Source organism: Acipenser ruthenus, chromosome 4 (assembly GCF_902713425.1).
Source record: "Acipenser ruthenus chromosome 4, fAciRut3.2 maternal haplotype, whole genome shotgun sequence".
Classification (NCBI taxonomy): domain Eukaryota; kingdom Metazoa; phylum Chordata; class Actinopteri; order Acipenseriformes; family Acipenseridae; genus Acipenser; species Acipenser ruthenus.
The window spans coordinates 43332597-43356147 of NC_081192.1; the positions used below are offsets into that span (position 1 = coordinate 43332597).

A 23551-nucleotide genomic window follows, 5' to 3' on the forward strand; every position below is an offset into this window, starting at 1 on the left:
TGTTAAGAGGCACTCACTTAGAACAAATAGAACTGAACTTCTCTTTATATCTGGTCAGTATAATACCCAATAAAATCAGATACAATCAAATAAATACTTATTTATACAGTATACAGTTACTTATAAGACATATATTTACCAAACGTAGTATGCAATACTTATTGCAGCTTTTAAAAAGTACCAAATAACAAAACGACAACTGTGATAAAAAGATTACTGATGGTTTTGGGGGATTTTGTGCAATAAGTTTTACACAGTTACCCTAGTTATTTATATTTGGTGCTTTTTAAAAGCTGCTATAAGAACAGTGGCGTCATAATTAAAATGGTATCCTAGTGTATCCCCTGTTACTTTAATATGCTCTTTGCTTGATTATCCCTAACTTAAAGAGTTCAGTAACCAGTCAGGGGGCTCCTTTCCCCCTTGGTACCCCTTAACCAGAGTTAGAAGGAGATCAAGCAAACTACAAGACAGTCAGCTCAGAATTTACTGATGTGAAAATACTTTTCAGTACAGATTAAAATAAGTCTGGTGAGTGAAATTTTAATATGCAAGTTTTTGTAAAATGTTGTGTTTTACTTTATATTATTGTATATGGAAAATAAAAACCCGTATTTGATAATGCATCGCCACAAAGGCCCTACAGATGGTTCAGCACTTTTGAGAGTAGTACACATAAGATCTTTTTTTTTTTTTTTTTTTTTTTTTTTACCTTAAACAGTTACTCTGAAACCTTTTAAACCGAATCAGACTACACAGTTTTCAATTTGCATTACAGGTAATTGCAAAGCACAGAAAATGTCCTAACAACCATGGCTTGCATTTCGAGATAGCAGCCTCTGTTATAAATGGAGAAGTGCCAACATCTATCCACAGGATTATATGGGCTTCCAGTAGGGCTATGAACATTAAACATAGAGCCCATGTGCTGCTATATCTACATAAAAGATAAACCTGCATCTATTAATCTTGATTGGATTTAATACCAAATGGGCTCATTGGTGCATATAATATTAAATCTGTGTCTGAAGTTAATGGCAAATTAGGTACCTGAAGCTCTGATTCAGTATTATGTAATCCACCTTGTTATAAAATAGAAATATAATTTAGACACTCAAATCATACTGACAGCTAAACGGCAGTACTTCTGTTCCTGTTAGCCTGCGTTGCGTCTTCAATATCTAAAGATGCAATACAGGTTAATTTTGTGCCTTCAAAGTAGGGCAGTGATAAAGACTTTAAATATTTGTCTACACTGTTACTGCATTAAAGTATAATGCCAGTATCTGCAACATAGACCAACTCCCATTCCCTAGTATTCCTGGAACTTCTGTTCTGAAGTGTATACTCCTGGTGCATTACTAAAACAATACTAAACTAAAACAATACTCCAAACACTCTTACCAGGCACATGGATTTGGGGGCCAAGTTACAAATTAAAATTATGGGTGAGTTCTTCACATAAGACCCGACAACCGTGGTAAAATGCACCAAGTGCCTGAGAGCACCTTTCACCTTTTTGCCCTGTCCAGAACTGGACTGAGAGCGTCAGACATGAAGACCCTGCCCTCGAGAGGATAAAGCGCCGCGAGCAGAAGGGATCAGTGCCAATTTTCTATTCAAGCCCACTGTGTTGGAGTGAACGCCGTGATCTCGAAAGGTATTGGATAACATTTATATTTCAGGGAACCAGGGTTATGATATATAACTAGGCTTGCTACTTTTCGGTATTAATCGCTAAAGCTTGTTAAACATCGAATTCCCAAAAAATATGAATTTGACTGAAATAGATTTATAGAGGATAAACGTCGGTAAAACCACTTGCTATTTAAAAAAAAAAAAAATCATTTAGAAATCATCTCTAGTTTGTGTAGTTTTAATACTTGCTGTCTGTCCTGTCTCCGTTCCGCTCTGAATGGCTAGGCGTCGCTGTCAGTCATCTCAGTGGTCTGCTGTGGTGTCACTGTCATTTCACCCTGTCCTGACAAATCTCATTGCCCGAAGCAGCGATAGAATGCTCTCATTCGTTTAAATGCCTGTCAATCATCTGATCGGCACCGGCTATATATACAGTGACAGTTACTTGTTAGATTAAAAAATGAATTCTGATGTTAATACCACTAGTTAGGTTGCCCTTAATAGTAAAACAATACTGTACGTTAAAACATGCAAGTATCGTTTTCTACTCGAATCTTAACTTTTCCCTTTCAGTTAACTAATACGTCTTCAGAAAGACCCCAGAAACAGAGGTCTTTAAAAAGAATCACATGCCCGTTGATATTGAGTAATACAATGATTATGAAACTAGAGGTGTGGTCTTAGTATAGCTAGTATAATACACCATTATTCATTTGAATGCAGTGACTATACCTAGGTAACATTATACAGCGGATACTGCAAATCTGTAAATCTGATGTGCATTTTGATATATAAAATGTTTCAGAACATAACTTGATGCCAATATGACAAGTAATTTCGTAGACAGGCAGGGACTGGGTAATGTTTGTGAGTAGCTACCTGTAGACTAATAACAGTGTTGGGGCAGGGAATGGAGTTATGAAGCAGGGGATAGAGCAAAAAGAGGAGAGGAGTTAGGATGGGAGAGGGGCATCGTAGTTACGTAAAGAAGGGGAGTAGAAATCAAGGGTAAGCCAGCAAATGCAGAGAAAAGGAAAGAGGCAGAAAGTAGCAAAGTAATACATGGATAAGAAGTAAGGCCAATTTAAAGTAGAAATAAAAAGATGGCATTTTAAAAGATTTCTCTAAACAGGACTGGGTATGCCATAAGATTATTGGTTCTTAATAAACTGTCAATAATTATATTTCTAAATCAATAATAATAATAATAATAATAATAATAATAATAATAATAATAATAATAATAATAAGACTCTGAAAACTGTTAATTAACCATAAGTGCTGTATATGTTTCCTGTTTATTTAAATTATAACAATCTAGTGTTTAGTAAATAGGAAACACAATGTTAAAGTTTTATATTTAAAATTATTTAGCATCTTAAGAGTAATTTTAATTAGAAAAAAGAAACACACTTTTCCAGTGTCATGTACTGTTAAAGTTTCAAGCTAGGAAAACGTTAATGTTAATTTACAAAAGCAACAAAAAATTTAGAAATGTCTACTGGTTATTACATTTTCTGTGCTGTCACATGCAAACATCAAAATAGAAACCAGTATGAGAACACCTCCTTCTAACTGCAATATAACATTGTAAGTAAGTTCTGGCTAATTTAGATACAGTGTAGAAGAACAGCCAAATCAGAACACTGTAAAATTCCAGCTCCAGCACTCAGATAAAAAACTTAAGTAAAGGGTAGTGTAAAGAAGGTATAAAAAACAAAACAGGGCTTTATAAAATAAAAGGTTAGGGTGTCAAAAAATGCCTTTTACCCCATTCCCTTAAACCCTTTCCAGGCTGAATGTTGCTTTGGGTTTGTATTTCTACATAAACAATGCAGTTGTTGACCTCAGTGTTTGCTGATAACTTCTTTAGCGGTATCTGATTACTCTTAATTAAGAAGCCATGCTTATTGGCTGAAGCACAAAAATCCATGTTAGGTTTTTGTAATGAGCAATACAGATAATCATGTACATATACAGTAGGTTTATCAATCTTGGTGAGGCATATATTTATTAAGACCTTTTCGAGTTGGTCATTTTAAAACCTGATGCTAATATACATTTTTTGTTTCTGAACTGTACCACCCAGCTTTACATCCTGTGTAACTGTTGTACTGCTTTCTAGCTGCTGTCTTATACTTGGGTACACAGTGTTCTGCACCGCTTATATTGTGGTGTAGGAAGCCCGCAGTGCCATCAGCCTGGAAGAGCAGCTTCTACAAAGCTAGCTACATCAACACAGATCTACTCCAACCATGCTGCCTTTCACATCACAGAGTATAAGAAAAGCTGAACAAGACAGCACAGACTGGACTAGCACTAAAGCATGAGATCTGGGGATCGCTGCTGCGGCTGGCACTTCTGTCCCCGGCCTCATGCTTTGTTTTGCATATTTTTTCACACCCTGACAAACCTGGCTCAGACTGGTGTTTCTGTTTCGTCCTGTCATCAGTTACCGTACCATTCACCTTTCTCTGCTGGTCTTCCCAGGTCACTTCTGATACAAACCAAAAGGAAAGATGGCCCATCATGTACAACTTAAGCCAGCAAAATTAAGATTTAAATTTTACACATTCAGAACACAGTGCAAATCCATAAAAACGTAACCTTCAACAGAACACCTTGTGGAAAATAATAAATTACCAAAAACAATGCTCAAACACCCCAAGTGTTATTTTTGAAGGTTAATGGATGCACTACTGAGGCTACACTTTTGCTTTTCTGCTATTGGGATTAAACTTTGTGAGCTGTTAGCTGTATACTGATATATTGTTCTTTGACGTGCCTTTGAGGTGTACCTTATATTTAGGGCTTATGATTTTGTTCCCAACTTTTATACTCTCCTCTAAGAATTCAATTGATACCTGTTAAGCCATTCGTGTATCTCAATCACAACTGAGAAACGCGTTATTAGTAAAATTAATTTAATTTACTTTTTTTTCTGTGAAACAACTAAATGGGCTTTTAAATCATAAGTCTTACTTTTTAATTTACAAGCAGAAGCGACTCATGTTTATTAATGTAAATACAGTTACGACTAAAGTAATAAAGTGTGTCCAGCATAAAATACTTTATTTTTCATTATAGCTTTAATAAAGATGAATCGCTTATTAACATGTTGCAAACTCGTTTGTACATTCTGCTTGTAAATGAAAAATGAAGGCTTAACCGGTATCAATTTAATTCTTAAAGGAGAGTATAAAAGTCAGGGTAAACACCAAAAACCAGAAGCTCTAATTATATTGTTTCTTACTGCTTTTGTAACAGACAGGTGTTGTTTTTCATTTAAGAAAAAGCATACCCATATTGTGTTTTTTTGTGTTTTTTTTTTTTAATTTGATCAGCTAGAATTGCTTCAAACTACTGTACTCAGTGTTGCTTGTTAGCTAAACACATCTCAATAAGTAATACAAATAGTACTTTATGTAGATCAAGGGACCAGCTTTGATGGGCCACATGGCTTTTTCTCATTCTCAACATTTCTTATGTTCATGGAATAAATCATATAGATTGCATTGCAGCTTCCACGGAACTAGCCCTAGGCTACACATTTTATTTGCATAGAAGACAAAAAGGGATTTTGATTTAAACAACTCCTTTAATTCCTCCCACTAATCAGGGCTTTTAAAGTGAGCCATACTGTGTGTGGTTAGAGCGAGTTTCAAGCTGGTTTTTCTGAGCTTGAATTGCGTATGTTCTATTAACACTAAAGCTCCCAGAAAAGGCCTCTTCCATGCTGACGGAAGACTATTCAAACTGAATGAAGCTTGCATTAATGGGGGGGGGGGGGGGGGGGGGGCTCTTCTTTTAAATTAGTTTTACTCCCCCAGGAAAAATATATAAGTAAAAAATGGATGGTGGTTATAAAATGGCTTGCTAAAGTAGGAATAACTATTTTTATATTGTGCTTTTCATTAATTTCCTCCATGTTTTAAAATTGCAATGCTGAGTCCTAATAGCTGCAGTCCCTGGGGCCTACACATTATCACAGGTTCTGGAAACCTGACACTGTGGTAAAAGACTGTCACATACTGTTTTGTGTGGATTCAAGACAGATGTCACAATTATACAGTACATCAAAAGGTTTTGTTAAAGAATAAAAAAAAACTGCTTAATTCCATATAGTGGAATGGGATCATAACTTTTGATATGTAAATACTATATCTTTAAAATCTAAAGGCAAATATGATTTTCTGGTGACACTTAACAAGAAGCGTCTCTTCATGAACAAGCATCATGATGAAAGCATGGTATAGGATTACTTGACCTTGTACTGATCAGGTACACTTGATAACTGATCAGTTCCAAACCGGAACAGTATGCTTACATTATGCTAACCCATGCAGCTATTTTGTATCATGAAGACAGGCTTATTGAAAAATGTTATGCGCTTTCTTTTACATTGGAACAATGCTTAAAAATATCAGCTGGTTCTATATTTTTCCAGTTTGGAATAAATGCTTTCTGAGTTAAGGCATGAACAGTAGTCTGTATATACATTAAGTACCTAAACTCTTAAGCGAAGGAGCACTAAGGGATCTTGCTTTATTTACTGGCACTATTTATTATACATGAAGAAAAGATGAAATGTGACCTGATTTGTGTAATACCACTCTCACTACTAACATTGTGCAACGTTCCTTTCCTACACCAATGACAATAGTTCTGTTCATTCAGCAAGGTGCTGCACTATGCAGGAAAGTGCAGAAAGCTTAACAATATATACTGCTTCTGCACAAAACAATACAACAATACCCACAGCCCCAGTTTGATACTAGAATTAGCACACTTGGGTACTGTATTTATTTAAAAAAAAAGTCTATCCTGAACAGAATAAGTCTGGTTTTGTTAATTTTCTTTATGGCAAATAACTACTACTGAAAATAATTGGTTAAGCATTGCTCATTTGGACAGCTGTGATCATCTAATCGTATATACTTTACAGTGCTGAGAGCTTCTCATACTTCAGCAGTTTTGACTGTCACAGCTCCTTCCCTGAATCATAGGAATTTTGCTCCACCTGCTGGTTATTTGAAGGTAAACATTTTTTGATAATGCAGCACTATTTTCTCTTTCTTCTTGCCTGTCATACAGCTACGAGTTGAGGTTTCATGGTGTTAAATAATATTAAATCTTTAATAGCTCTTTAAAAAAAAAGAAGTTGCAACAACAGTTTATAACGTGTATGCTGTATGATCTATTTGTATTTCTACACAAGGCTTTATATAGATTACAATATAAATGAATCTATACTCAAATTATGTAGTTTCTCAGCAATCTGGTATGCTTAACATAACTTGTGTTTTTGAATATGAAATACTAAAGGCTATGTCTCTTAATGGAATAATGAATTTAAAATATCAATACCTGGAGCAATAGCTTTTATTTATTTTTTATGTCTGCCAATAGGTGCATTATCAACCAGTGATAAGAAATATGGCAAACATATGTACTTTTCACATATACATTGTCCTTTGAAGCTAAAGCTTTAATTTCAGTTGAAGGTCTTAAGAAAAGAGATGCAAATTAAATAATAAAGTAACAGTGGTCAGGAAGGTGGTAGTTCATCCTGGTTTTAGCCCACTTGAATGTATTTAGCCTGATTATGGGGCAAAATCAAAGACAAATACCCACCTGAGAGGTAAATATCACAATTAGAACACATGTGTCTTCAGTTTTGCAGGCTATTAAGAGGCTGTAGGAATTTTAAAAAGACACATTGAATTGAATCTGTGTCTAAATCAGTCCTTTTGGGGATTAATTCAGGTGAACCCTGCGGAACACCTGTGCTCTATTGGAATACTATAAATAGGACCATCAGATTGTACAGTATGAGGACAGTCAGCCTGCATCTCCAGTACATACAGAGACTTGCAGCTAATTTGTATTAACAGCTTTTGACAGCTTGTGTTCTAATATTAAAAACACTGCACACAAACTACAAAAGAACGGAAGTCTATATATTAAAATCACTACTGATCACCAACATGCATATCACGTCTATGTAAATAAGATCATATATAAAACAAGAAAAACTAGCACACATTACAGGGACTACGCAACATCTTGTCAACTTGCCTTTTCTCCCATTAACAGGCAGACATTGAGGTTTCTCCTCATAATCTTAATGACATTTGAAAACAGACATTGGTGTTAATGAAAAACAAAAACGTACAGTTATGTAAAAAACAAAGTATGCAATACCAAACTCTTACAGAAAGCTACACATTTAACCCTCTAATGACACTGAGGTGTCCAGGTACCCTAGTATCCTATTTTACAAAATAGAGGGACAAAATAGTACAATATTTGCATATGAAATACATGTTCCATTCATTAGAATGAACAGAAACAATACCCATTCCAAAGAAAATGTATTATACATTCTTAAAAGGCTATCCTATGGCAACTTGAACCACTGGACACAAAGGCAAAGCTACATTTACTGTAAAAGGAAAGAATGCATTACAAAGCAGCAGCATTCTGTAATACAACATATGCTTTGGTTTCACATATGCATACAGTATTCTATTTTATGTGTTTACCATGTAGCACAGTACAAAGGAACCCACATATACAAACACAAAAACACCAAGAACAGGAAGTAATTTAATTTTGATAAACAGAAATTTGGTTTATACAACTCACTGTATGCCTTGTATAAATGCATGTATCATTGAGGTGACAGACATTATGGCTAGTTCCTGGTACATACTTTACAATTCTAGCATGCAAGACAAAAACAAAAACAAAAATAGAAGACACTAGTTGGGGAAAAATGGAGTAACAGGACCCTGTTAGAAATTCCAGCATTGACAAGTACTGATTTAGGTTGATTCTGGTATTAGATTTGTGAGATTAAAAGAACAGTTAAAACAATTGTGTTGGTATAGACCAAAATACTTTAGGCATTCTCTCTGGCCTCCGACTTTTAAATTGTGCTTAGTCTGTTGTCTAGGGAAGTGGTTGTCACATTTATCCCTTGTATTGTGTTTCGTTAGACCATTCAATGTCAATGCACTTTTAACAACTACAGTATTTTCAGCCTTTACCAGTGTACTGTATCAGTATCAAAATCGCAATAGTTATTCACAACAATAGAAATTATGTAACTGGTTGTCAATGTAAAGTTGAAACTTTGCAGGTGCAGCACATATTTGCTCTGAGGGTCATGGGTCGACAATCACTATTCTAGGGTGCTTCTTTGTTAAATCACTGCTCCAATGTTATCACAACAGTAGAGGCTCTTCTCTTCAGTAATGTATTCGATATGTTGGTCTATAAGCCTGTGTTTTTTGTTTTGTTTTTCTTAGCCAGCAAGAAACTATTAAATGCATGTTCCAAATCATGTCATGTTAGAATTTCCAGTAGGGGTAAGGGTGTGGCCTAGTCTAAGTGATAGCACTGTGAGACACACCTGCCTCGACCTCTGACCCCTGGTGTTCAGTTTGCTCATTCTCTTCCCCTGTTTCTTCTGTGGGTGTGTGGTTGAGACAAAAACAATGCAGACATGGTGGATGGGTACAGTGACAAGGCAAAGGGCAGACAGACAATAAACACAGCACCTATACTGTAGTAATCTGTAAAAATATTACGGTTTACCCAATTGCAAAAATGAAGTACTAACTGCAGTATGGCAGTGCTACGGTATACTATACTAAAGGGGCTTCCACTTGGGTTTATCTGACCATTTATTATACCAGGTTTTTGTAAAAAAATAATATTACAAAGCAGAGTTCTGTGAACTGATATATACATTTGCTGAGTATTGATGTTTGATTACTGTTATTTACATGCTTAACATGTTGGTTCTGGCATCAAATACTAATCATAAATACATATAAGACTATAATAGCTTCAGTACTGTATCTGCAATTTTTAAAACTGTTTTTTTAAGGTCATATTTGAAGGTCAATTTCAAGCTTTCATTGATACAAACACCTGTGAAATTACTAAAAGTAATGATAACAAGGCTTTAATATGCTCTTAGCATTTTCATCATTACCACTGGTCACCAAATTTCAAGTTGCACACTGTAGTTTGGGAATCAGTTCCAAGCAAAAACCAGCAAGGCATTTAGCACAAAAAGAGAACATGTGACAACGTGCTAATATTGCTCATGCTAGAGGTAAGAAAGTTGATTTGTTCCCTGATTATCACTCTAGGTTGGCCTTTTGTATAACAGATATAAAGACGCAGCTACCTCGATACTATCAAAGAGATAAAATGAAACTGCAATAGTCATGTAATAAACTACAATCTTTGATTAACATAATCTACAGCACCATCCCTCAAAAATTGACATTTCAAGATTGCTAATTGTTATCTGCCACGTGCTGAACACACAAAGGTGTTACAACAAGCTCTGTACCAGGAGATTTACTATACAGTTCCTAACACAGTTTAGGGACTGCAAACAGCCTGGCTGTTGTGGATTATGCTCAGCTGCATGCTTGTATTTTTGTAGCAACAGAAGCCAGCTTTGTTAACTAGAGGCTAGGAAAGAAGTTGTCTGCTATAGTCCAGAGGGATTAATACAAAAAAAAGTGTCTCTTCATTAATCACCTCTTCATGAAGAGTATTTAGATTTTCTAAAAGAATAGTTCCATATTGGAGTCAAGGGGATTGTCAGATGAGCACTGAAGGTGTGTTTATGTCTCATCTGACTTTAACCCGATAAAAGCCCTAGGCCAATTCAAGTGTCCCATTTGTTGCTCGTTAAGTCCCTGTGTAATTTATAATTGGATTGGAGAAATTAAAATTGAAATTGATGTACATGAAGCCACAACAGTGATTGGCTGAAGTAAGATAAATCAGGGCACTGCAACAGTCGTACAGAATGTCAGCAATCTATACACAGTCCTGTGAATGACGATTTGTTCTTGTACTGAATTTGCTATTATTATTCTGACATTTTATTTCAAATATTTTAAAAAAAATTGCAATTGAACAAATGTTTGTAACACGTTATTTATTTTAAAAGACACGGCTTGGGTAATATATATATAAAGAACATAAAATAAACCAGTAGAGGTAGATTATAGCTATGACATATCTTTATTTGTATTTACTTTTTATTAAACATTTATTCTGCATATATATGAGACAAAATATATTTATGAGGTAAAAAAGTAGTTTCAGATTACATATATATATATATATATATATATATATATATATATATATATATATATATATATATAATCCGAAATTACTCTCTTCAGCTTCATTATTGGTTATATTTGTGGCGCCTGAAAGTGTACTACTGGTAGAGACAAGAGTCTCTTTTCACAAAACTTGATTTTGATTAAATAAATAAATTTTGCAGTTCATGAAACCTTTTTTCCCGTGTTTAGCGATAGTTAGAAGTTTATTCAAATTTTTCAAAACACTGTTTAATTGCAGATTCTTAAAAGAAAACTAAAAAAAAAAAAAAAAACATTGCTGAAAACAGTTCTTAAAGTTTTGTAAATATGGCCCAAAGTGTTTGGATTGTGAAACATGTTAAGAAGGGTGTTACCATGGTGATATAAAACAAGAGACAAACATTTGATGGAAGCTGCTAACCTACAGTATAGAATTAGAATTCAATCAGACAGAAGTGTAGTCCGGGTTGCTAAATTAAAAATAAACAATTGACCAGAAAATACAAGTAAAGGCAGCATTTGGACAGTGTAGGGACACAACATCTACAATATCTAAACCCAGAGTCTCTAGTACACACACCCCAACGAGAAGAAAACACGCACTGCAACAGACATTACTTGGTTTCATGCAGTCAGCTTGGCAAAAGAACATTTTTTATCACAGAACATTTTGAGTTTACAGAAGAGTAAGCAGAGAGCAGCCTGTCAAAACCATTTAACACCTATTGCAGAAGGGTTTATTTTTGTAAACCGAGCCTCCTGAGGCTCTTTCTACAAAATGAAACCCTGCTTTTCAGTTACAGACCTTCATAAGGCTCTAATCCTTCGTCTCCATTTTCTGGGAAGAAATTAAAAAAAAGGAACCAAAAGCAGAAACGTTAAATAAAAATGTAAAAAAAATAAAATAATTAACAAACAAACAAACAAACAAAATACATTCAAACCTCCAAAAGTAATTTCCCACTTTCTGATGATATCCACATATAATCAAACTCAAATAACTCACAAAAAACTTACATATAATACAATGGACATGTTTTACCTTAAACTGGTGAAAGTTTATTTTTTAAATCACGTTCTCAGCCTCAAGTAAATCACAGCAGCTCCATAATTTATCTTCTATCCACCAATATGAATTCTCAAACATCTTAACCTGTCATCAATAGACCTTTCCAGCAAGAAAACCAGTTAATATTGACTATGGATTAATTCACAATTAGGATATAATGTGCTTCTACCAGGCAACCTTGTAAACTACATTTAATACTATAGGGACGCAAATCTCCAAAGAACAGTCGATTGATCCAATCAATTAATAAAGCCAATGACACTAAAAAAAGGAGAAAACCGATACAACCAGAAAAGGAATCAGCCTCCAGATGTTGCTCATGAGCTTTAGCCAGCCCTTTTGTCAGCTTTGATAAGCTTTTCCTATCACAAAGACCCCCAACATCTTTCACCTGCCAACGCTTGCATCGTGGCATAAGGCTTATTTTAAAAGGGCATTTTACTCACTTCTTTCTAGCGTCCCCTTTGGTGGAAGCTGTGGCAGCTGTCGACCTCTGCGTCCAGTCAAGGGGGTACTTGTAGGGCTGGTTTGGACGGATTCGCTACGAGGGTGTGACCTGCGAGACACAAGAGGGAGTTAGTCTGGGGTGGTCAGGGCTCACAGCTTCTCACAGGAACACCATGGGAGGGAGGGGAGCCTCTCCTCAACCTACACATCATTTTCTCAAGCACCAGATACAAAATGCTTCCACATCAGTACTCTGTGAGAGGAAGAGTTTGCAAAAAAAGTGTAGAAAAAGCACACACTTTAGGACAAAACATCTTCCTGGTACAGAAGACAACCCATTTTTTTAATTCTCTTTCTCTACATATTTAAGTATTGATATATTTTGTACACACACATTGTAGATGACATGCTCAAAATAACCATCATATTGTATAGATACATATTAAGCACAAATATATAAATGAAAAACTATATATATATATATATAATGAAAAACTATCACACACATTAACACAGACACACACACACACACACATTACCTCTTTACATATATATATATACTGTACGCATATATATATATATATATATATATATATATATGTTGTTTTTTCTACCTAAATAATTGTGTTTTTCATACATCAGTTTATACCCTCCTGTGATCCCCAGTGCAGCATACTGTACACAATAAAAATAATTCTACAGATACCTGGGGTCACAAGAAGATATTGGTTAAATGATTTGACACAGATTAAGTGTCCTAAGAATGCATATGGTTTTTATTTTACGATTTTAATGGAATGCTTCGAAAGAGATGTCCATTTCCTTGGCGGTACACATCACACTTTATAGACAGCTGCAAGTGTGTACTGTATTACCCAAAGGAGTTCTGTTTAGGGACGGGTGGGTCAGCAACAACTGCATGTTCTGATCTCGGCTGTTTTGACTTATAAAATCCTTCCTTTATTATTAAGGTATATTTACATGTTCAAGTTTTGGTGATTTTTTTGTATGTGATATTAAAACAGTGTTGAGTTCTCCCATCCATGAAAGTAGTACAATAAGGAAGCCTTAATAAAAATCCTTAACACTCTGTATATTTTTTCTGGGAGTTATAGAAATAATTTCAACAATATACTGTGCTAGATATTAAGGGTTAAATAAAAATGAAATACCACAATAGCCACCATGATGTTTTAGACCCATGTAATTTAATGACACTAGTCCTACTATGGCTTTTGTGGTGCTATAATTTTGATTTAACTCAGTTATAGCGCAGCACTACTTTCAAAGATCAGATACATTCCAGATTAAAAAGGACTCACCCATCCCTAATGTGCTTATAATGCACAGCCTGCGTCTGCATTCTTCAGTAAGTAATGTATCAGCAAATCAAACCAAAGTTTTCTATCTGTTGAATTTATTAACTGGACATACAGTACATCATTCTAGCTGTGAGCCTCATAATCTGGTTGAATGGACCGCAAAACTTTCATCTCTAAAGGTTTTATGATGTCTGTTCCAGAAGTGATGTCAAATGTCAAAACACTGGCAGAAGACTCTTTAAGGCTGTAAAAAAAAAATAGGTAGCCATGAACTGCTAAATGCAGGATACTATCCAAGGTTTTCCTAATGAACCACAAAAAAACAGATGTTGTTAAACATATAAATATGTTAGTAAATAAGCCACAATGAGTCTCACACCATTATATCCATTAAAGAATATAAGTAGTGTGTCTAAAATAAAGGAAGTTAGTATCTACTGTTTCTAGTAGCTATTCTAGGATGGAAAAAAATACACCACTTGTACTACAGGAAAAATAAAAGGTGAGTTGGCGGGGGTGGGGGCGACGGGGTTGAATTAGTTGGGCTGTTTTGATTGGTCTGGGTCACCTCGTTAAGGCAGGTGAGGGAGGGGCAGATCTTCCTGATGTTAAAGACGGCATCGACCTCATGAGGTTAGAGTCGGGGCGCTCGGTGGACCGGGAGCGGGAGTTAGTCCGCTCGAGCACTGGGCGCTGATCTGCGGATCTGGACCGTGTATATTCATGTCTATCCAGGGCTTCGTAATTCCTGCAATGTTATTCAGAAAACCACTCAGTTGACCCATTACCTAAATCAAGCAGAACATATCATAATTCACCAGGTCACCCCCGTGAACGAGACGCTCTCTCAGGTCTTACCTGGTTATGGGTATTTTTAGATCACTGAATAAAATCACAGAGCAGACAAAAAGGCCACTGCCTTCATAAGTCAGAAATGGAAAAAAATCTAAACACACAGTGGCCTGGGCTGCATTTCAATTAGCAGACATCAAGCCCTTCTCCCAAGTCATCAATGTTACTTTGCGAATTAACAACAAAATAATTTACAGTTCACCTTAAAATAAACAGACTTTTGAAAGATCAACAGGCCCTCCCTAAATGTCAGATTACTGATGCAAGAACATTCAGATCCTGGTCTTCTGGAAGCTGTCAGGGGGGGAAAAAAGTGACATGAAAATATAACAAAATGCCTGTACTGTAAAACTTCTTATGTAATCAGAAAAAGATGAAACTTAAAGACAAGGCTAATTGTTATTGTGGCTAATGTGCTGAAGAGGCGCTTGAAGACATCCATAATGGGCTAGAAACCATCCCATTGGTTATATTGAAGATGATGTTTTAAAACACCTTCTTAACATTCTACAAAACATGAAAACGTCATACTGTTTAAGTGAACCACAAGAGCTCAACTGTATACATTTATGTTCTACATGTATGTGTGTTCATGTGAAAGGTTTTCTTTTGTTTGGTCTCAGTTTACAAGTAAATAGCCATGGCAGAGAGGAACAAACACACTGTTAATAAGGAGATGCCTTCCATTAAAAGTGTTTTCAGGCCAAAACAAAGTCACACAAAAGTGTAGTTGCAAAATTCTGTGCTACTTTAATTACCATGTGCAATGCCAATGGCGTAGTGCCATTCGAATATTTTTTTTCATATGGTGTGTTGTTTATGAAAAACCCTGTTCACCAAGTTTTTCTTTTAATAGATGTAAACATGCAGTAACAGATTAAAACATGACTAATAAACTCAACACATGAAAAGGAAAACATATGACTGCATATGTAATGAGTTGCTAGTTATTTCCCATAGCTTAATCCAGCTTTTACATGGATGCCTTAATTTAAAAAAGGCAATTATACTGTAAAGGGTCACCAATTATGGTTTTCCCATTTACTTCCAACACTCATTAGGAACCACCTAGAACATTGACTATTGCTGTGGTGTGTAGTACTAAGATGACATACAGGGCTACGCAATGAGATGGGTTTTTTTATTAATCCATTTATCTCAAACTTTTGTTAGTGGGTGTCACAAAGACACTATCAAAGTCACAAAAGTACGAGCCCCTTCATTTTCACCATTTTCAATGCAGGGTAAGAATTGCTTTAGTTTTATGCAAAGGTTCGGTAATTAACCTTTTTAGTCTTGGTTCTATCACCTCTTCATTACTATGATGACATTTGGCGGTTCAAAGATAGAAATAGGAAAAAAGATCAATGTTACAGGAATAGATGTCTTCACAACCTTCTCTGTGAAAAGCAGTGCAGCAGTGCCATTTGATCATTGCTTTGTTACCATAAATACACATGATGGTTCTGATAACAGTGTGACCAATGATTAACTGACGATACACCCAATAGCTGGGAACACAAACATTTGGCAATTTAATTTATCTATGTTTTTTTTACCCAACATTGAAAGTTATCAGTACATACAAAAACTAATTCACAATTTGCTTAATACAGTGCCTTGCATAAGTGTTCACTCCCCTTGGACTTTTCCACATTTTGTAGTGTTACAAGCTGGAATTAAAATTGATTTAATTGGGATTTTTACGATTGATTTACACAACATACTTAACACTTTGAAGGTGCAAAATATTTGTTATTGTGACACAAAAGTTAATTAAACAAAAAAAAGACATTTGTTGGTTGCATAAGTATTCACCCCCCTGAGTCAATACTTGGTAGAAGCACCTTTGGCAGCAATTACAGCTGTGAGTCTTTTTGGGTAAGTCTCTACCAGCTTTGCACATCTGGATCCTGCAATTTTTGCCCATTCTTTTTGGCAAAATTGCTCAAGCTCTGTCAAGTTAGATGGGGACCGTTGGTGAACAGCAATTTTCAAGTCTTGCCACAGATTCTCAATCGGATTGAGGTCTGGGCTTTGACTGGGCCATTCTAAGACATTCGGGTTCTTGTTTTTAAACCACTCCAGTGTAGCTCCGGCTGTGTGTTTAGGGTCATTGTCCTGCTGGAAGGTGAACCTCCACCCCAGTCCCAGGTCTCTTGCAGACTGAAACAGGTTTTCCCCTAGAATTTCACTGTATTTGGCTCCATCCATCTTGCCCTCAATCCTGACCAGTTTCCCAGTCCCTGCCGATGAAAAGCATCCCCATGACATGATGCTGCCACCACCATGCTTCACCGTGGGGATGGTGTTCTCAGGGTGATGAGCAGTGTTGGCTTTGCGCCACACATAGCGTTTTGTGCTAAGGCCAAAAAGTTCAATTTTGGTCTCATCAGACCAGAGAACATTTTTCCACATGTTTGCTGTGTCTCCCACATGCCTTTTGGCAAAATCCAAACGGGATTTGATATGGGTTTTTTTCAGCAATGGCTTTCTTCTCGCCACTCTTCCATAAAGCCCAGCTTTGTGGAGCGTCCGGGTTATAGTTGCCCCATGAACGGTTTCTCCCATCTCAGCTGTGGATCTCTCCAGCTCCTTTAGAGTTACCATTGGCCTCTTGGTTGCTTCTCTGACTAATGCCCTCCTTACCTGGTCACTGAGTTTTGGTGGACGGCCTTCTCTAGGCAGAGTCGCGGTTGTGCCATATTCTTTCCATTTTTTAATAATGGATTTAACGGTGCTCTGGGGGAAGTTCAAAGTTTGGGATATTTATCCCGGACTTGTTTTGATAGCTCCTTGGTCTTCATGATGCTGTTTGTTTAGATATGCTCTCTAACAAACTCTGGGGCCTTCCAGAAACAGGTGTATTTAATCTGAGATCATGTGACACTTTAATTGCACACAGGTGGACTCCATTCAACTAATTATGTGACTTCTGAAGGCAATTGGTTGCACCAGAGCTTATTTAGGGGTGTCACAGCAAAGGGGGTGAACACTTATGCAATCAAGACTTTTCAGTTTTTTATTTGTAAATAATTTTGAAAAATATGTAGATTTTTTTCCCCACTTCGACATTATGGACTATTTTGTGTAGATCAGTGACAACAAATCCTAATTAAATCCATTTTAATTCCAGGTTGTAACACTACAAAATGTGGAAAAGTCCAAGGGGGGGTTGAATACTATGCAAGGCACTGTAAAATACACACTCCACTAGGGAATTAAATAAAACAACCCTAAGGTTAGAATCTAATCTAATTTCAGTAGTTCAGGACAATCCCCCACAACACAACGTATTTAAATAAGAAAACATTTTGCTTCAAACCCGTTTGGTTCAGAGGGCCCCTTGAAAGAGAAGGGAGACCAAGGGCCAATTACAAGGCTGATATGGGGGAGGTGGAGGGATTGAAATGTGTCAAACAATAGAAAGTGTGTAACTGGCTTGTAATGACGTAGTTTGTGTAGGGGAATGTCCTTCCTCACAAATCTAAGATGTGGGAAGAATGCTAATCTACTCTTGAATCTAAGAGAGCTATTACCTCATATCTTCTTCAGGATCATGGGGTTCGGCTTCAGAATGAGAAGCTAAGTCTGGCACAACATCCACTGTCTCACTCCTTTATTTGCAGGAATTAAAAAGCACTCTGATATAACTACCGCCATTACAGAAAGCCATATGCCTGCTAGTATCTGCTTCACACCTACCTATCAAAGCTTTTACTGCCTATTATTCTGTCAAACAAAAAGGCACCAATAATGTTACAATAACTAGCAAGATACTACTTATGTGGGCTTCAATTATATGAAAATTCAGAATTATTCTTGTTAGTTTTGTACAAAACGTACACTTAAAGAAATAATTAGGGCTAACTCTGCTCTGCTTAAAAAACAGACTTGCAAAATTGGGACTGGTAACTGAAACATCTATTTTACTGCACTACCATCTGTCAATGGTTTTTAAATATTACAGTTGATATAGATTGACTCATTTCTCACACTGCAACATTATTAGCTATATGCAGTATATAAAAGCCTTACATACAGAACAACCGCACGTGATCTTGTGTTTATTACTTTTGTAGCATTTACAATAATAGCTTACACTCAATGGACAATTTTAATATTTTCACCACAAAACACTGTGTATGGGTGAGCAAACACAGTTAATGAAATGATAAAAATCTATCTGACTACTGGTTTATTCAGATGTTAAGTAATATTCATTTGAATTGATTCTTTAACTTAATTCTGGGATTTGGTTTGTACATACATTCTAATTAAAGTGTATGAAAAGCCAAACCTACAGATATTTGCATACCCTAAACAATCACAAAACAACTGCATGTCCCTTTTGACTAAATTAAACATAGTTTTCTTTTTTTTTCCCTTTGATATATCAATGGGATTAGATATCTTTTGCATGACTTACAATCAGATACAAAAGAGAAGTACAGTTGCTTTAAAGTAACAATGCACAAGCGTGCTGCTAAAAATACTCTGCCTACAGCACATTACCAACGAGGCAAAATGTATCTAATGACTACTATTACTTAGAACTACAGCAGCTACTTGTCAGTCATTAATACCTGTCAGTGTCTGTAGAAGGCTGCTGGATTTCTATCCTTGGACATGCTGTTCTGCTAGATAAATGAGCTTTACTGTTTAGTCACATAACTTGTTAAGATGATCTTACAGCAAACTATACAGGATATGAATCAAGAAAGCAGCGGATCAATCTAGTCCACAGAATAACTGTTTCCAGCCATGCATTTTCAACTAGGCAGTCAGGTTTTGGCTTGTAATGTTATTGTGGCTGAAACACTATAATTGAGACAATATTTTGTAACAATATAAAAAAAAAAAATTTGGACTGAACAAAACCGAATTTAGAGATTGTCAAACCTAAAATAAATATGTGCAGTTAGTTTTGAAGAAAAGGAAATTGATTGAAAATATATAAATACTGTATTAAAATCATGCTCCAGTCCTACCCTTTACTTGCTTACACCTTGTATGTACATTATGTGCACTGCGGAAAATAGAATGTAATATGTATATGATACTTATATAATAATATAATCGCTGCTGCTTGTTACTTAATGACCAGTCTGCTTTAAATTACTCTAACTATATTCTGCAACAATTAAAACTACTGTTTAACCTAAATGATTTGTGCCAATCATGTAAATAACTTTTAGTGCATTTAAAATGTTGTTCTCCATATCATGTCAAACGTCACTGGTTAATTGCAACATGTGTTTGAAAGAATGTATGACTATTTTATGGTGTATAGTATGCTTTTTTTAAATATGGATATTATCTACAAAACATTTCTTTTAGCATGCAAATCAAATTTGCATGCTTCTGTATTTTTGTATTCATATAGTATTAAGTTCAGTTTTGTGTCCCTGACAAAGTCAGTGTATGTAACCTCAAACATTCTGTAAACATGGAAGTCAAAGGAATCTCGCTTTAGTAAAAAAAAAAAAAAAAAAACACACTATAAAAGTTATAAAAGCAAATCCAAGCACGGCAGATGACAAACAAAACAGCCCTTTGCAAAAAGCATCCAAACCTCTCAGCTCTCAGTTTGGATGTAAGGGCCTCTAACACAAGATCTAGCCTACACTACAGTCACCTGACACCTTACCTGAAGTCCTCAGATGTACCATTCACTACATGATTTGACCATGAACTAGGGCCATTGTACCATCTTTAAAACAAAAGAAAAATAAAATAAACGTGAACTGTTACTGCTGGTTAATTAAATATTAAAGTGAATAAACCCTTTTATGTACAAATACAAATGTGTACTTAAAGCAGAAAAGCAGACTTGAAAAGTGTATTTATCAAAATAATATGTATTTGAAAAACATTTTGAACTATATGGGGGCTTCCTCTCTGTCTCTGTTCATTCATGTAAAACATATACCACAGAATTGGGTCTAGGGCAAAGAAGTCTACCGAGGAATGCTGAGAAAAGTACAAATTACCAACATGGTGAATTGTATAAATGCATTATCCCTGTATTACAGTACATCTTGAAACAGTACATTATTATATAACGGCATTCAGTCATATGTTTGAAATACAGTTACAAAGAGACTTAAAAGAATACATTGTATTTAAATAGTTAAATATAGCACTGTCTATCATTAGCTTTTTGTTAAAAGATTTTAGAGCCACTGACAAAGCATTATTTGTAAAGTTATATCTGTAAGCTCAAGTATCATCTAGATCTACTGCAGATGTCTATCAATGTTATATAAGCAAATATACCTTTCAGGGGAATGGGCAGAGTCATCATACAGATTAGGCACTCTCCTTTTCTGCCTAATCCTCCTGAATGTAACGCAAAATAAAAAAGACAACAGTTTGTACAATCTTTTGCTGCAGAGTCGATTTAGATTCACATGAGGATGATGATGATGATGATGATGATGATTATTATTAGTAGTAGTAGTCGTAGTAGTAGTAGTATTAATAATAAATATGTTCAGTCTGTTCTGGAGTTAGACAAATGCATAGTTCCATATTTTTTGGTGGATGATTTTCTAGCATTATTATTATTATTATTATTATTATTATTATTATTATTATTATTATTATTATAGTTTGTACTGCTTTTACAGTATTATTAGTATTACTGCATTCCTGATTTAGTAGCAGTTCTCTAAGTGAAAAAATCGTAGCTGACTAGGTGTCATATGGTCTGATACACTTCACACCACCAGGCATGAGAAACTACAAGTAGACAACCTAAATCCACTGATAGCATCTGTTTTCCTAGTGTAGCTTATTAAATAAAATCCACACAGAACAGCTGATATCAAGTGAGCGGTGCAGCCCTGTCAGTCTATGTTAGTTTCTAATTGATAAATTGGAAAGAATGCCAAACATAAAGAAGACATATTGGGCTGAATTCTTAAAGCTATTTACTCCAAATCACCTCAAAATTGTTGAGAAAGATACCCAATGAAGTTACCGAACCAAATATAGACAACTAAGACTGTTAACTTAGCAACTTGTAAGTACTCTTAAGTTCTTTCTTATTAGTTTTACAATTGTAATGGTCTTTTTTCTTTCAGGTAAAAATTTGGATTTGGAGTAAATAGCTTTGTGAATTTAGCTAATACTGTACAGTATGGTACAGAGGTAAAGACATATATATTGAGTTGGCACATTGTCACAACTTCCACTGTGGTTCTTAGGGCATAGTGTTCATCCCTGATTTACAATTATGAATAATGAAAAACATTGCCATAGAGAATAATGCTTGACCTTGGTTCCAAAACTCTGAACGGGCCACGAACCAAGTGTGTGCTGAAAATGAATGCTCTTCAGATGTAATGTAATGTATTTATTCATGTTTGATCTTGCCTTCCCAGATGCAGTAATGGTCACTGAGATTGTCCTGGTAAAACAATTTGAATAAATAATAATGTGGCTGTATGTGTGTGTCTTATTTTGATTATTTCCTTTTTACTGTGAATGAAATACTAAACCAGTTCCATCGGAAAGTACAGTGCTGTATTAAAACCAACATAAACCACAACCACGTTAAAAATAAAAAATGCCATACCCAGGCTAGCACAATGGCTTAGTAGTAAGCCAGTAAAACACTTTGTAATCTGACGCAATTTGCGCCAGAAGGGGCCATGACATTGTGAAAAGTGTGCTAACTGTAAAATGAAGTTAAGATATAGTGGTTAAAGTAGTACACATACACCAGACTGAGCAGCAGCAGACACTTGACCTGACACCAGCCACCAATGAACTCACAGCTGCTCTGCTCTGCTCTTGCCTTTCGAGTAGGTGTCACTGTTAGGTAATGGTGTTTTATATAAGGTGGAAAAAACAAGGAAATCTAGCCTTCAATATTTAGCCAATGGTTTCAGTCAAAACAACCACTAGGGGCGTGCACTTGTGATTTTGAATAGGAATTTTCTACTACCTCACAGATGCTGCAGTTGAAGAAATGGTAGAATGTACAGTTTCACACCACTAGTGGTCATTTCTAAAATCACCTTACTGCCCATGAGCTTGAGTAGACTGTAAATGGTATTAAACCAAATGACAGAGCCATTAGGTCTTATTAATAGTAAGAAATTATCATTATCCAGATCTAAAGCATGATTCGCATGGGAAAAAAAAACCACGAATCCTCAGAGTCTGTCAAAAGCAGAGGACATCTAGTAACCTCCCAGATGTGGATTCGTTTTCATCAATGAAAATCTGAAAATTAAAATGAAATGCGATGTTGTGGCCAGAGGAGGCGCTTTTGTGAATGATTTGTAAACAATGAACCGGGTGTAAATAACTCATTTCATTGTACCTTCTATTCCAAGGCGAGAATAACATTTCGTCCCTTGCGTGTCATGTATTTCCATACATATCTTCAAACGCAACGTTAATTAAAGCATCCATTTTTTAAGAGTCGCCAATTATGTTTTGTATTTTCGGCTGTCCCCGATTTGGTTTGCACAAGTGTAGCATTTTACTGAATAGGAAAATATCAGGGCAGATCGTATTTTAATATTATATTGTAAGGCTGGCATTGCTTTGAGGCAAATACCCCGGAAATGCTGTAACAATTCTAACATAACACTGACAAGGTCAATTCTTACAGGACTAAAAAGACACAGGATGCTTGAGTTTGAAATTTAACAGAAAGTCCAGATGTCCTGTTAAAAAAAAACAACAAAAAAAACAGAGGACCTCTGAGAAAATTATCTGGGATAAAAAGAAATGGACGTTTTGCACGGGATTAAATTTCACAGATGTCGATAAAAGTTCCCAAACCACCTGTTTATGTGGTGATTTTTAGTGCTGTGCAAATCGGGCTTAAGGCACAGTTTTCAAACATGGTATGTGGCATATATATGGAACTATTAAAAAAAAAACACACAAACAACAAATAGAAGATCTTAGCATTTATACCTCTCAAGATCATTGTAAGCACCCTCAGAATATGTACGGCACATCTTTTGGGAACGTAGTAACCTGACTACATCGTCACAATAGATGGGGTACATGATATGGTTGTTGCTGCCAAAAGATGTCAAACAAGGTCAATA

The 23551-nt window shown here is 35.7% G+C and overlaps 1 protein-coding gene across 35 annotated transcripts in view; it reads right to left on the bottom strand.

Moving 5' to 3' along the window:
• The window catches only part of rims2a (regulating synaptic membrane exocytosis 2a), a 281737-nt gene that overhangs the window by 63814 nt on the left and 194372 nt on the right, over window positions 1-23551 (bottom strand). For 15 of the 35 annotated variants that reach the window (XM_059022394.1, XM_059022390.1, XM_059022393.1 and 12 more), the window contains 11 exons: window positions 23415-23522; window positions 20754-20816; window positions 20125-20187; window positions 19061-19114; window positions 18014-18091; window positions 14191-14370; window positions 12300-12409; window positions 11590-11622; window positions 9056-9112; window positions 7717-7761; window positions 4052-4135 (listed from right to left, as the gene is read on the bottom strand). In XM_059022394.1, the coding sequence (XP_058878377.1) occupies window positions 4052-4135; window positions 7717-7761; window positions 9056-9112; window positions 11590-11622; window positions 12300-12409; window positions 14191-14370; window positions 18014-18091; window positions 19061-19114; window positions 20125-20187; window positions 20754-20816; window positions 23415-23522 (875 nt within the window). The remainder of the gene's footprint in view (window positions 1-4051; window positions 4136-7716; window positions 7762-9055; window positions 9113-11589; window positions 11623-12299; window positions 12410-14190; window positions 14371-18013; window positions 18092-19060; window positions 19115-20124; window positions 20188-20753; window positions 20817-23414; window positions 23523-23551) is intronic. The other 20 variants (XM_059022414.1, XM_059022416.1, XM_059022419.1 and 17 more) reach the window with 7 other exon arrangements.